This window comes from Sapajus apella, unplaced genomic scaffold (genome assembly GCF_009761245.1).
Source record: "Sapajus apella isolate SASKATOON/1434 unplaced genomic scaffold, GSC_monkey_1.0 scaffold52, whole genome shotgun sequence".
Taxonomy (NCBI): Eukaryota; Metazoa; Chordata; class Mammalia; order Primates; family Cebidae; genus Sapajus; species Sapajus apella.
Window position 1 is genome coordinate 11,576,956 of NW_022436992.1, and position 13,094 is coordinate 11,590,049.

General features: G+C 40.9%; 2 protein-coding genes across 7 annotated transcripts in view; one reads left to right on the top strand and one right to left on the bottom strand.

Annotated features, from left to right (window-relative positions):
* The window catches only part of POLR1A (RNA polymerase I subunit A), an 80,387-nt gene extending 67,876 nt beyond the window's left edge, over positions 1–12,511 (bottom strand). For 3 of the 4 annotated variants that reach the window (XM_032243576.1, XM_032243577.1, XM_032243578.1), the window contains exons 1-3: positions 12,057–12,511; positions 6,775–6,979; positions 5,461–5,610 (exon numbers count right to left, since the gene is read on the bottom strand). In XM_032243576.1, coding sequence (XP_032099467.1) covers positions 5,461–5,610; positions 6,775–6,979; positions 12,057–12,133 — 432 coding nt within the window. In that variant the 5' untranslated portion in view covers positions 12,134–12,511. The remainder of the gene's footprint in view (positions 1–5,460; positions 5,611–6,774; positions 6,980–12,056) is intronic. The other variant, XM_032243575.1, reaches the window with a different exon arrangement.
* PTCD3 (pentatricopeptide repeat domain 3) overlaps positions 1–13,094 on the top strand; it is a 51,297-nt gene that overhangs the window by 7,286 nt on the left and 30,917 nt on the right. Inside the window, exon 3 of one of the 3 annotated variants that reach the window (XM_032243583.1) lies at positions 12,621–12,707. Coding sequence is in view for 2 of the 3 variants with exons in the window: in XM_032243579.1 (XP_032099470.1) it covers positions 12,604–12,707 (104 nt within the window). In the remaining variant the exon portion in view is untranslated. Of the gene's footprint in view, positions 1–12,537; positions 12,708–13,094 lie in introns of those variants that run through there. The other 2 variants (XM_032243579.1, XM_032243580.1) reach the window with 2 other exon arrangements.

The window sequence follows — 13,094 nt, forward strand, 5'->3', positions numbered from 1 at the left end:
CACACCTATAATCCCAGCACTTTGGGAGGCAGAGGCAGGTGGATCACCAGAGCTCTGGAGCTTGAGACCAGCCTGAGCAACATAGTGAAACCCTGTGTCTACTAAAAATACAAAAATTAGCTGGATATGGTAGCACATGCCTATAATCCCAGCTACTCAGGAGGCTGAGGCAGGAGGTGGAGGCTGCAGTGGGCCAAGATTGTGCTGCTGCACTCCACCTTGGGCAACAGAGTAAGACTCTGTCTCAAAAAAAATAAAAAGAATTCTCTTACTCATAATGAGGCTGACATAATCTAGATACCAAACCCAAAAAGACAATAGGAGAAAGGGATGTAAACCAATCTCACTCATGATCACAGATGCAAAAATCCCAAGCAAACTATTAAGAAGTCAAATGCAACAACATATTAAAAAGGTAATATATCCTAAACAATTTGGGTTTATCCTAGGAATCCCAGGTTAGTTTTAACATTAGGAAAGAAACTGAGTAATTTACCATGTTAACTCGTTAAAAAGGAGCCACATTATCTGAAAATTTCAGTATATATTAAAAAGGTATTTGACAAAATTGAACCATCTGAGAGTACAATTGATGATCTGATATACCATCAACCCCAAATATTTTGATGAACAATTTCTATAAACATGGACACTCACAACTATGACCATGATACAATCATTAAAAAACAGCAAATCAGCACTGATAAATTATTACCATCTAATCCTCAAACACTATTCAAGTTTTTCCAACTCCCTTAATAATATCCTTTAGATGCTGGGCATGGTGGCTCACGCCTGTAATCCCAGAACCTTGGGAGGCCGAGCCAGGCAGATTGTTTGAGGTCAGGAGTTTAAGGCCAGCCTGGCCAATATGGCAAAACCATGTCTCGATTAAAAAAAACACAAAAATTAGCTGGGTGTGGTGGTACATGCTTGTAGTCCCAGCTACTCAGATCATTCAGACCCCAGAGGCAGAGGTTGCAGTGAGCTGAGATGGTGCCACAGTACTCTAGCCTGGATGACAGGGTCAGACTCTGTCTCAAAACAATGATAATAAAAATGTCCTTTACAGCAAAAGTATCCAGTTGAGAGCTACCTGTTACACTTTTTAGTCTCCTTTGTTTAGAATAGTTCCTTAGTCTTCAACTTGAGTTATGAACAGTTTTGAAGATTCAAGGTGAGTTTTATAGAACACTCCACAATTGCGGGCATGTCAGAGATTTCCTCATGATTATGCAGCTAACACATCTTTGGCAAGAATATCCAGAAGTGATATTGTGTTCCTCTCACTGCACCCTATGAGGGGGTGCATGATATCAATCGGTCTCATCAAGTATGTTTCACTTTGATCACCTGAGTAAGGGGGTGACTGCCAGACTTCTTCTCCAAAAGACTATGTGTGTAGTGGGGAGAGGTACTTTGAAGATGTGTAAGTAGCCTGTTACTTAAACTTTTAGTCACTCAATCCATTCTTTCGTTTAAATCAACGTGAAAGTAGGTTCATGGATTCCCACTTCATTTGATAGGTCATAATCACTTAGTATCACCATTTATTATGATGCTCAAATCTGGCCAGTGTGAGCCCTACACAGAGGCTTCTGTGTCCTTTGGATATGTCCCATCGTTCTTAGAGTACCTCCTTCCTTTCTAGCATGTGACGTTCCAGGCTGCTCTTGTACTTTCTCTGTCCCAGCCCTAGGTCAGCTATTTCTCCAAGAAGCTTCTTTAGTGGAGAATGGTATTTAGAAACCAAAAAGGGGGTGCTAGGTATGCCCATTACTATCACTCCTCCAAGCCCTTCCAGGGAAAGAGCCAGGGGAAAATATATGTATACACACATACTTCACACCAGAACTTTTAATTCCATTTTAACAGTACAGGATAAATTCTGTCTTCTCTCTTGCATAGGTTTGTAACTCTCCTTTCTGATAGTATAAAATCTGGCCCCTCTTATCCTTAAGTACTGAATCAATCAACATCTCTCCCTGTATATAACCACTCTTCCACTGCTGCTGCCAACATCCCTCCTCTGTGTGGAGCCCTCACTCAACTTGGGCTCAAGCCCCACACAAGAGCACCCTCCTTGTGGACCCCCTCCTTATATTTGGGCTCATATACCCTATGCTGGGCCACACCAACAGGCACCCTCACCTGATTTGGGCTCTCAGGCTCCACGCTGTGTCTCTATCTCCAAATGAACAGCCTCCTTACCATATTTGAGCTCTGGCATTCCGCATGGGGCTGCCCACTCGTGCAGGGCTCCCCTCTCTCACTACTCTGGCTGAGTCCCTGTGCAGGGACATCCTTTCCACGAAGCTTTGCTCACTCTGTTGGGGCTCAGACACTACACACTAGGCCACGTCTCTTTGTGGAATCTCAGCTTGCTCCACCCACCTAATGTCTTCAGGACTGAAGTATCCAATAAGAGGGAGGGGAAGAGGAAAGGGGAACAACCTTTCTTTGTGACAAGGAATAAGGCAAAGATACCCACTAACCACTTCAACGCAGTAATGTAGATCCTAGTCACCAAAAGAAAGAAAACATGTAAGGATTGGAAAGGAACAAAAATACCAGTATTTGCAGATATGATTGCACTGAAAATCTAAAAATATCTACAGACAAACTGTCAAAATTCATGAGACAATTTTGCCAGGGTGCTTCACAAATAATCATTAACATTTTTATATATCAACAAAATGAAATTTTAAATACGGTATTTTTAATGACACCAGAAATTCTGATGTAAATACTATGAAAAAAATATTTCTTTGCAATCGAGATCTGGTCATCCCCACCTTATCCGAAAGTAACCAGCCAGAGGAATTAGGCAAGAGAAAGAAAAGGCATCCAAACTGAAAAGAAGGATGTCAATATGTCCCTGTTTACAGATGACATAATCTTATATATAGAAAAACTTAGACTCTGCCAAAAACCTCTTACAACTCATCAACAAATTCAGTAAAGTTGCAGGATAAAAAAATCAGTAGCATTTCTATACGTAAACAATGAATTAGCTGAAAAAGAAATCAAGAAGGCAATCCCATTTATAACAGCTATCAAAAAAATACCTAGGAATAAATTTAACCAAGGATGTGAAAGACTTTTTTGGAAAACTGCAAAACGCTGATGAAAGAAACTGGAGAGGATACAAACAGAAAAACAACCCATACTTACAGATCAGAATAATTAACATTGTTAAAATTACTATACTACCCAAAGCAATTTATAGATTCAATGCAATCTCTATCAAAATACCAATGACATTCTTCACAAAAACAGGAATAAAAATTGTAACATTTGCATAGAACCACAAAAGATCCTGAACAGCCAAAGCAATCTTGAATAAAAAGAACAAAGCTGGAGGCATCATACTACCAGAATTCAAAATATACTACAAAGCTGTAGTAACCAAAACAGTAGGGTACTGGCATAAAAACAGAAACACAGACCCATGAAACAAAAGAGAGAACCTGAAAATTAATCCACATAGCTATAGACAACTGATTTTTGAAAAAGGTGCCAAGAACATACACTGGGGGGAAGGATAGTGTCTTTCATAAATGATGCTGGGAAAATTAGATATCCATATGCAGCTGAATGAAATTAGACCTCCACCTCCACCATCTACAAAAATCAACTCAAAAATTGATCAATGATCTAAATATAAAGTCTGGAAAAATGTTTAAGAATCAGACCTCAAAGCACAAGCAACAAAAGCCAAAATAAACAAATGGTATTATATTAAACTAAAAAGCTTCTGCACAGCAAAGTAGTCAGTCAACAGACTACTCCAGAATAGAAAGAGACAACCTCCAGAATAGAAGAAAATATTTGCAAACTACTTATCTTAGGGCAGAGGCTTAATATCCAGAATATACAAGGAACTCAAGCATCTCAACAGCAAAAATTCCAAACAATTCGATCAAAAAATGGGTACACGATCTGAACAAACATTTCTCAAAACACATACAAATTGCCAACAAATATATGAAAAAATGTTCAACATCACTAGTCATTGGACAAATGCAAATCAAAATCATAATAAGGTTTCATCTCATCCGAGTTAGAATGGCTATCCCCAAAAGACAAAAAAATAACGCTGGTGAGGATGTGGAGAAAAGGGAATTCTTACACACTGCTGGCAGGAATGTAAACTAATTTAGCCACTATGGAAAACATATATGAAGGCTCCTCAAAAAACTACAGATAGAACTACCATTAGATCCAGCATCTCACTACTGGGCATTTATTCAAAAGAAAAGTAATTGGTATATCAAAGTGGTATATCTGCACCCCCATGTTTACTGCAGCACTATTCACAATAGCCAAGACATGAAACCATCCTAGATGCCCAACAACAGATAAAGGGATAAAGCAAATGTGGTATATATACACACTGGAATACCATTTGGCCATAATAAAGCATGAAATCCTGTCATTTGCAACAACATTAGACCGAACTGGAGGATATTACATGAAATAAGCCAGGAACAGAAAGTTAAACTCTGCATGTTCTTACTCATATGTGGAAGCCAAAAAAAAAAAAAAAAAAAAATTGATCTCATAGAAGTAAAAGTAGAATGGAGAATCCTAGCAGCTGAGAAGGGTAGGGAAAAGAGGGGAAAGGGAAGAGATTTATTAAAAGAAACAAAATTACGGTTAGGAGGAATAAATTATTGTGTTCTACACCATCGTAGGATGACCATAGCTAATAATAATACAGTTTCAAACAGCTGGAAGGAGAATATTGCATGTTCCCAACCCAAAGAAATGATAAATGTTTGAGAAGACAGATATGCTAAATTACCCTGATCTGATCACTATATTGTATCACACCATCACTACGTACCCCATAAAAAGTATGTGTTAATAAAACAAAAAAAGACAAAAAGAAAACATGAGAAGTAAACAAATTAAGCATTACCAATACGTGAACAACCTACCTTATATGCCTCCTAAAATGATGCAATACAAAGTACCCTGTATCATGAAAGTTGTATTCTTGCTAAAATGTGAATCTAATCACAGGAAATAATCAGACAATCTCGAATGTGAGAAATCCTATAAGACAACTGGCCTTGAGTCTTCAAAAAAAGTCAGTATCATGAAAAAGAATTCTGTACCTCACAATGTTCTCTACTTTAAGACAGATTAAAGAGATGTAACAATCGAAAGCAATGCCTTTTGATTGAATAAACCGTGATTGAATCCTTGGTCCAGCAAATCAGAAAAAGCTCATAAATGGTTTAAGTGGTATTTCACTATTGTTTCTATTAACATTCCTTTTATTATTATTATTATAGCTTCCTGTTTTCACACTCAGCTGTTGATATCCAGTTATAAGATATACAAATCAAATGTCCTGTACCATTGGCATGGTAACTAGGACAACATACTAGTATCTCTTGTTCCCCACCACTTTGCCTTTCCTGATTTCTGTGACCACCGCTATCCACCTACCCTGTTCAGAATTCTCTCAAGCTCGTAGACTGCTTGTAGGGCCCCGACTTCCAGAACCCTCAGCTGGCAGAGTAAGAGGTGAATCACAGCCCGGGGACAAGTCAGCATGTGGCAGTTTAAACAAGACCCCCGAAGCAGCAGGTATAGCTTCTGAAGAGAGGGAATAAAAACAAACAGGATATTAGAAAGAGACACAGTTGTCATGGTGACTTTCAGTATACCCACAAGTTTCTTTATATATTCAGTCTATTCCTTTAAAAACTCCACTTCAGCCTACATGCTTAAAAAAGGCCTTTGTTATATTAAGAACTAGATAAATAGTCTCTCTTTTCTTTTAAGGTTTTATTTTAATCCATTTAGATTTGAAATTTACTTTGGGTATATGACCTGAAGCAGAGAAATATCTTTATTTTATTCCAAGATTTAATTATAACACTTCTCGGCTGAGCATGGTGGCTCATGCCCATAATCCCAGCAATTTGGAAGGCTAAGGAGGGTGGATTGCTTGAGGCCAGGAGATTGAGACCAGCCTGGCCGACATGGTGAAACCCCGTCTCTACTAAAAATGTAAAAATTAGCTGGGCATGGTGGTACGCGCCTGTAATTCCAGCTACTCAGGAGGCTGAGGCACAAGAATGGCTTGAATCCAGGAGGCAGAGGTTATAATGAGCCAAGATTGTGCCGCTGTACTCCAGCCTGGGAGACAGTATGAAACTGTCTTGAAAACAAAAGACATTTCTCTTTCTTTAACATGATCAACAGACGAAAATCATGTCCACATATACCAACATCTGTGGCTTAAAAAAAATCCCGGAGGTAAGGTTAGCTGAAATAAAAAGCTGAAAATGCACAAGCAAGACAGGAGCTCCATTCTGACCTCACTGCTGGGCTTTCTGGGGCTTTGCTGCTCCTGCCATCACATGAGAGCCTACAGAGCCACCTGAAGGGCTCAGGGAGGCCTTGAGAACAAAGTTCTCTCTGTTACCAGGCAGGTGCCAATGATATTTCTGAAGAGCACAAAGCCCCTGAAACAAAAGGTGTAAGGGATGAATCTGAACCCTCCCTACCCTCCACATGAACAGAATCAAGCTGTAGCTCTACTCAACTGTTATCAAACTGATATTCATTTAGTTAGGGCCACAGGGTACGTTGAAGTTATTGTATTTGGCTCAAAGTTTCAAAATCTCATTCCACAGAATGTTTTCATTGGGGTGTCTGAAGCTTAACCTCCTTAGACCACTCTTGTGGGAGAGGGGCAGCACTCACAAATCCCACCAGCAGCCCTGAGACCCGCACAACTAAAGCAACACTTACATCAAAGAGGAGAGGGTTGTACACCATGAGTGGGAGCTCAATATGGCCCAGGTGCCCGGAGCAGTTGTTGAAGTCCTGCACGCAGGTGGAGCACACCTCTTTGGAATCCGCGGGGCCCAAAGCTAAATCATACAGGCCGTTTGCCGATGGGTTCCCCAGGCTGTCCAGGAACCGAGGGTTTGTAATAGATTTAACACTTAATTTCCTATGGGGATAAAAAAGATCAAGAGGAAAACTAAGGTTAGCAACCTCTCTGATGTTTCCTTGATTATTTAATGCCTGTTTGCCAGCTCCAGAGGGCACAATCTCTGTCTGCCTTGCTCACCAGCGTACCCCAATACTAAGTGCACAGTTGGTGCCCAATAGTTAATACATACATATGTACGAAATGAATGAGTTAAAAAAACAGATTTTGAGCAAAACTTGCACTAAGTACATTGGTAAACTGTTTATAAAAAGGAGTTAAGTATCTATAACATGCTGAATGCTTCAGAGGCAACATTATTCTGTCTTTATTTATTTATTTATTTTTTTGCAGCAAGGTCTTACTCCTGCTGCCCAGGCTGGAATGCAATGGTGCAATCTCGGCTCCCTGCAGCCTCGAACTCCTGGGCTCCAGTGATCCTCCCACCTCAGCCTCCCGAGTAGATGGGACCACAGGCATGCACCACCATGCCTGACTAATTTTTCTATTAATATTTTTTTGTAGAGACAGGATTTCACCATGTTACTCAGGCTGGTCTTGAACTCCTGAGCTCTAGAGATCAGCCTGCCTCAGCCTCCCAAAGTGCTAGGATTATAAGAGTGAGCCACCATGCCTGGCTGCATTATTCAGTTTTGATCTTAATCCTCTAAGTTGGTCATCACTACATGTATTTTTCAGAGGAGGAAACCAAGGCTTAGGGATGTTAGGTGATTTAATCCAGGTGACATAAACAGAATGTAGGGGAGGCAGGATTATGGAACAGACTTAACTTCAAAGCCCACACAGTTCAAATGAAGGGAATACAATGCAATAATCCCTGTATGCAGAAATAGTAAATCTGACAAAATTAAACACATGTAAAGGTTTCATCATGTTTTATGTTTGGTTTGAAAGGTGCACCCATAGGACACTTAATTATGTTTACAAAGCCAACTTTGCTTTTAAAACTTTTTCCTTTCTGATTTAGAAGATAAAGACAAATAATTTGACACCCTAGAGGAAATCTGAAGGTTGAAAGGAGAGTCCTCAATGAAGTGAACATTCCCTTTAATAAAGCACAAAAATAGTGTCAAGTTCTTCATGAATGGTGACATGTTCTGAGTGTAAAACGATGTTGGTCTATCAGGAACTAAGCTGCTCAGATCTAGAAGATTCTATGTTGCATGGCCAGTGTCACTCTAAGGGCTAAGGCGACTTGGAGACAGATCTGCTGTTGTGGTTCTTGTCTATATGGTCACCTTGCTGCCGGTAAGCTAATTTCACGAAAAACTTGATCTAACTGAATAGTTGTGTGTGTGGTCTCTTCCCACAAACCTACAGTCCACCTGCAACCCTGAACTGGGTAACACTGAACAAATTACTTATCTTTTATTTTTTAATTTTTGAAATTGTAATAAAAAATATATATTATAAATTCATCATCTTAACTGTTTTAATTAGTACAGTGCAGTGGTATTAGGTATATTTGCATTGTGCTACCATCACCATTATCTGCAGAACCCTTTTTCATCTTGTAAAACTGAAACTCTGTACCCATTATACAATAATTCTTCATCTCCTCCACTACCATCATTTTACTTTCCGTTCTGATTAATCTGACTACTCTAGGTACCTTATATAAGTGGAATCATACTGTACATGTCTTTTTGTGACTGGCTTATTTCACTTAGCACAATGCTTTCAAGGTTCATCCATGTTATAGGGTATATCAGAACTGTCTTCCTTTTTTAGGGCTGAACAATATCCCATTGTATGTATATATTACATTTTTGTCTATCAACCCATCCATTGATAGACACTTGGATAGTTTCCACTTTTTCACTATTGTGAATAATGCTGCTATGAACATAGATGTACAAATGTCTCCTTGAGACCCTACTTTCAATTCTTTGGATACATACCTAGAAGTACAATTGGTGGATCACACAGTAATTTTGTTTTTAATTTTTTGAGAATCCACCTTACTGTTTTCCATAGTAGCTGCACCATTTTACATTCCCACTAACAGTGTACACTTTCTCCACATCCTTGTCATCACTTATTACTTTCCATTTTTTGATAGTAACATTCTACTGGGTTTGAGGAGCTTTTTCTTTGTGTTTCCCTAATAATTGGTGATGTTCAACATCTTTTCACATGCTCATTGCCCATCTGTATGCCTTCTTTGGAAAAATGTCTATATAAATCCTTTCTCCATTTTAAAATTGAATTTTGCTGTTGTTGAGTTGTGGGAGTTCTTTGTATGTTCTAGATATCAATCTCTTATCAGATATATAATTTGCAAATATTTTCTCCTATTTCATGGGTTGCCCTTTCAATCTATTGACTGTGTACTTTGATAACTACCTTTTTTCTCACCTGAAGTCTGGGCATTGCAGCAGCTCTATTAGGATGATTAGAAGATGCCACATAGAAAACACAGTGTCTGGAATAAAGTTCCTCTCTCTTTGTTGGGTAGAGGAGAAAGTCCCTCTCACCATTACAGGAACAGGATAAAAAGAGTAGGGGCAACCAGTAAGGATTCCACTGGAGAAGAAAGAGTTTGAGATCAATAGACTTAGGTTTAAAGATGACCTTTGCCACTTTCTAGAGAGACATTTTGTTCTCTGGGCCTGAACTTTTTACTGGAGGTAACACCACAAATGGGTGTTGTTAAGAACTGAGAATGGGTGTCACTAATGACTGAAAGGGCCAAGAGCTGAGCAGTTAGCTCCTCCCTCCATCTATTCAAACACTCAACAAAAACCCACTGAGTGCTCACTGTGTGCCAGGTAATGTTAAGTGCTAAGGAAACAGACAAGAACCCCTCTGCTTATGGCCATTACATTAGACTGGAGGAAAGGGAATAGACACAAAATAAGTGTACAGTCTGTTAGATGGCAGAAAGTGCTATGAAGAAAAATAATGCAGGGAAAGGGAAGAACGGAGTGGGCAAGTGGTCCTAGAAGCTCACTAAGGAGGTATTTGGGCAAAGGCTGAAGGAGTTCAGGGAGCAGGCCATACAGTCAACTGGGCAGAGGGTTTTACAGAAGGAAGAAGCAGAGTGCAAAGGTCCTGAGGTGGGTGTGTACCTGAGGTACTCTGGATGCAGCAAGGAGGTCAGGGTAGTCGGAATAGAGGTGAAATCAGAGAGGTAACGGGACTGAAATGGCCCCTCCAGGCCATTTTTAAAGACTTGATTTTTACCCTGAGTAAAAATGGGAAGCTACTGGAATCTGGCACAATAAAAGGTGGCAGAATTACTGAAATGTCTCAACCCTAAACCTGTTTGAAAACTCCACAATTATCTTTTTAAAAATTCAGGCAACGTAAAACACTTCTGCTTTTGGATGAAATCGTACCCACTTACGGCGGTGATGATATATTTAGAATTTCCAGGCTAGCACACTGTTACCTATACCAGAGCTGTAGCTCAGGACTTTATCCATTTATTCAGACTTGAGGATAAAAGACAGGAGTGAGACACATAAGAAGCTCAAGGGTAGTGGAGGAAGGCAAATATACAGAAGCACAAAAAGTGACTAAAGCCCCATGACAGACAACTGTACCATGTGCAAAATGACCTAAGAAAATGAGAGAGGGGACTGACCCTTCAGGTACCTGTGTTGAGCAGGGGACAGGGGGAAGTACCTCCCGTTGGCTGAAAGGACACTGCGTGCAGAGGGAAGAGCTTAAAGAAGGGCCCAGATGTTGAAACGTGATGGCAGTTTCTGGAATATGCAAGTGGTTTAATAGGGCTGGAGAAGGGATGATGTTATAGCTAAAATCAGCATTCGTCTGATCATGGGAGATTTTGCTGGCTATCCTAAGAAAATATCCTTAATCTGAGGGAGATGGAGAACCTTTGGAGGGTTTTAAGGGTGACAGTAGCATGACGACATTTGCACTCTGCAAGAGTAATTTTGACAGCAGTGTGGAGTATGCACGTGAGAGGTGTAAGGGGAGGGTGGAAGGAAAAAATTCAAACATGAGATAAGGGCCAGAGGGGACACAGTAGCAATTGGGAGAACAAGGAGAGTAAAGGACAAATAAACACGTAGGTGACACAAAGGAAGGGCCCAATAAATAAGTTAGATATCAGGAGAGATGTCGAATTATTTTCCAGTTTCTAGTGACCATTTTGCACTGGCTACACCATTTTAGAGGGGTAAGTTACCCCTCCCTTTGAGGAGGGGTGCATGTAGCGTTTTTGATATGCGTTTAAGATATCTGTGTGAAATTCAAGTAAAGATGTCCAGACAGCTGAACAAATATGAGTCTCAAAATCAGAGAAAGAAATTTGCGTTGGGGATTTAAATTTGAGACTATAAATCATGAATGTGGTGAGAATGTCTAGGGGCAACATTTACCATGAGGAAAACAACGTTACCAGAATAGAATCTTGAAGAACATCAACATTTAAGGAGTAAAATGAGGTACAGATCTTGCTCACCAATGTGTCATTAATGCCTAGCCTGGAAAAAAATGGATGCTCAATAAATGTTTGTGGGGTTATAGATCGATAGAGGAAGAGAGGGTGGCAGAAGAACTTGTCATAAAAACAGAACTTGAAGACAATCAGGTCTGGAAGAAAGGAAAGTTTCAAGAGAATGCATTGGAGAATGTCAAACGCTACCGTGATCAAAATGAAGACTAAAGAGAGTTCCCTTGATTTAACAGACAGAGAATATTAACAGGGTCGTAGCAAAGTGAAGTTAACGCCTGAACTGAGACTTGAAGGACAAACATTTTACAAACGAGAGGAAACTTACTACGTGCCTAATTAATCGCGTCAGGGACATTATGGTAATTCCACAAACGCTTGTTAGTTGAGGAGGAGACTGACAGATGATAACCCTGCAGACCAGGACCCTCCCCACTCCTACACTCCCCACCACCAGCGCAAACATTTGTTACTCCAGGCCCACTGGACTCCATGCCGGCCCAGAACGTTTTTAGAACTACGGCTCCCAGCAGGACAACCGCCAGACGAGCCTGAACTCAGAGGATAGACTGGGCGCAAGAGCTTCTGGGAACGGTAGTTTAGGGCGCCGACCCCAAGAGCCAGGCTGGGCAGGCTTCCCCACAAACTCCTTACTTGAGCTCTTCAGCCGAATACATCCCGAAGGAAATGCCCTGCAGCCGCCGCCAGGGCATGTTCTTGGAGATCAACATCCTCCAGATCCGTTCTGAATCTGCCACCAAGAGAAACGTTCTACTCACTACCTGAGGATTCTTAAGAACGGAGTCACCACGTGATTCAAACTGCGCTTGCGCGCGGAAATGTCGTTCCCGGACGCGGGAATGATATTTACGTGGACGAAATCACTTCTGTATGGAGGGGGACAAATAGTTGTAAAACTCTCAGGTCGCTCTCTTATTTTGAAAACAATCAAAGATATGTAAACCATCAAAATAACCATTTAGGAAAAATTTCTCTGAGGCAAAAAGGAGGTGTATAGAGCCTTTAGCTTTCGTGACAAAATCTTTCCAACCACGAGCTTGCAACCTCCCATTTTATGACTGCTTTAGTCTTCTTCAGCTTCAGCCAATAGCAGAGCTGTTCCCTGTTCCCCGCCCACTTCGCCCCCACTTCCTGAAGGTCGAGGCACGCTTTCCCAGCATGCTCTGAAGAGAAATCAAAGATGGCAGCTGCAGTTGCTGTTCGCTGTCTGGGGCTCCGCGGCAGGCTTGGCCAGCCGCTGAAGGGTCGGCAGGCAGGTCTGTGTGAACGGGCACACAGCTGCAGGTAAGAGACGCTTAGGGGATCCATGAAGAAGACCGCGAGGTCAGCTTGGTCGTATGTTTCCCCGTTAGCTGTGGAAGTAGGCACGATGAAGGGGTTTGCTGATGCGTGCCCTTAAGGCCGCGTGCCCTTAAGGCCAAATACATGGAGGTGGTCCTTTGAAATAGGGTTCGCCAAGCATTTAGTCATTAGAGAAATACTTACTGGTTGCTGACAATATTCTATGGTTGACTACCCCGAATTAAAAATTATCCGCCGTTACTCATTTTAACCCAATCAGGAGAAGCGAGGAGAACGGACAAGATTTTACTAAATAAAAGGTATGGATCGTCACTGTGGGGATTTTTGGCTAAAGAAGTTAGGAGGTTTCCATAAAAGCAGAAAAGTCTG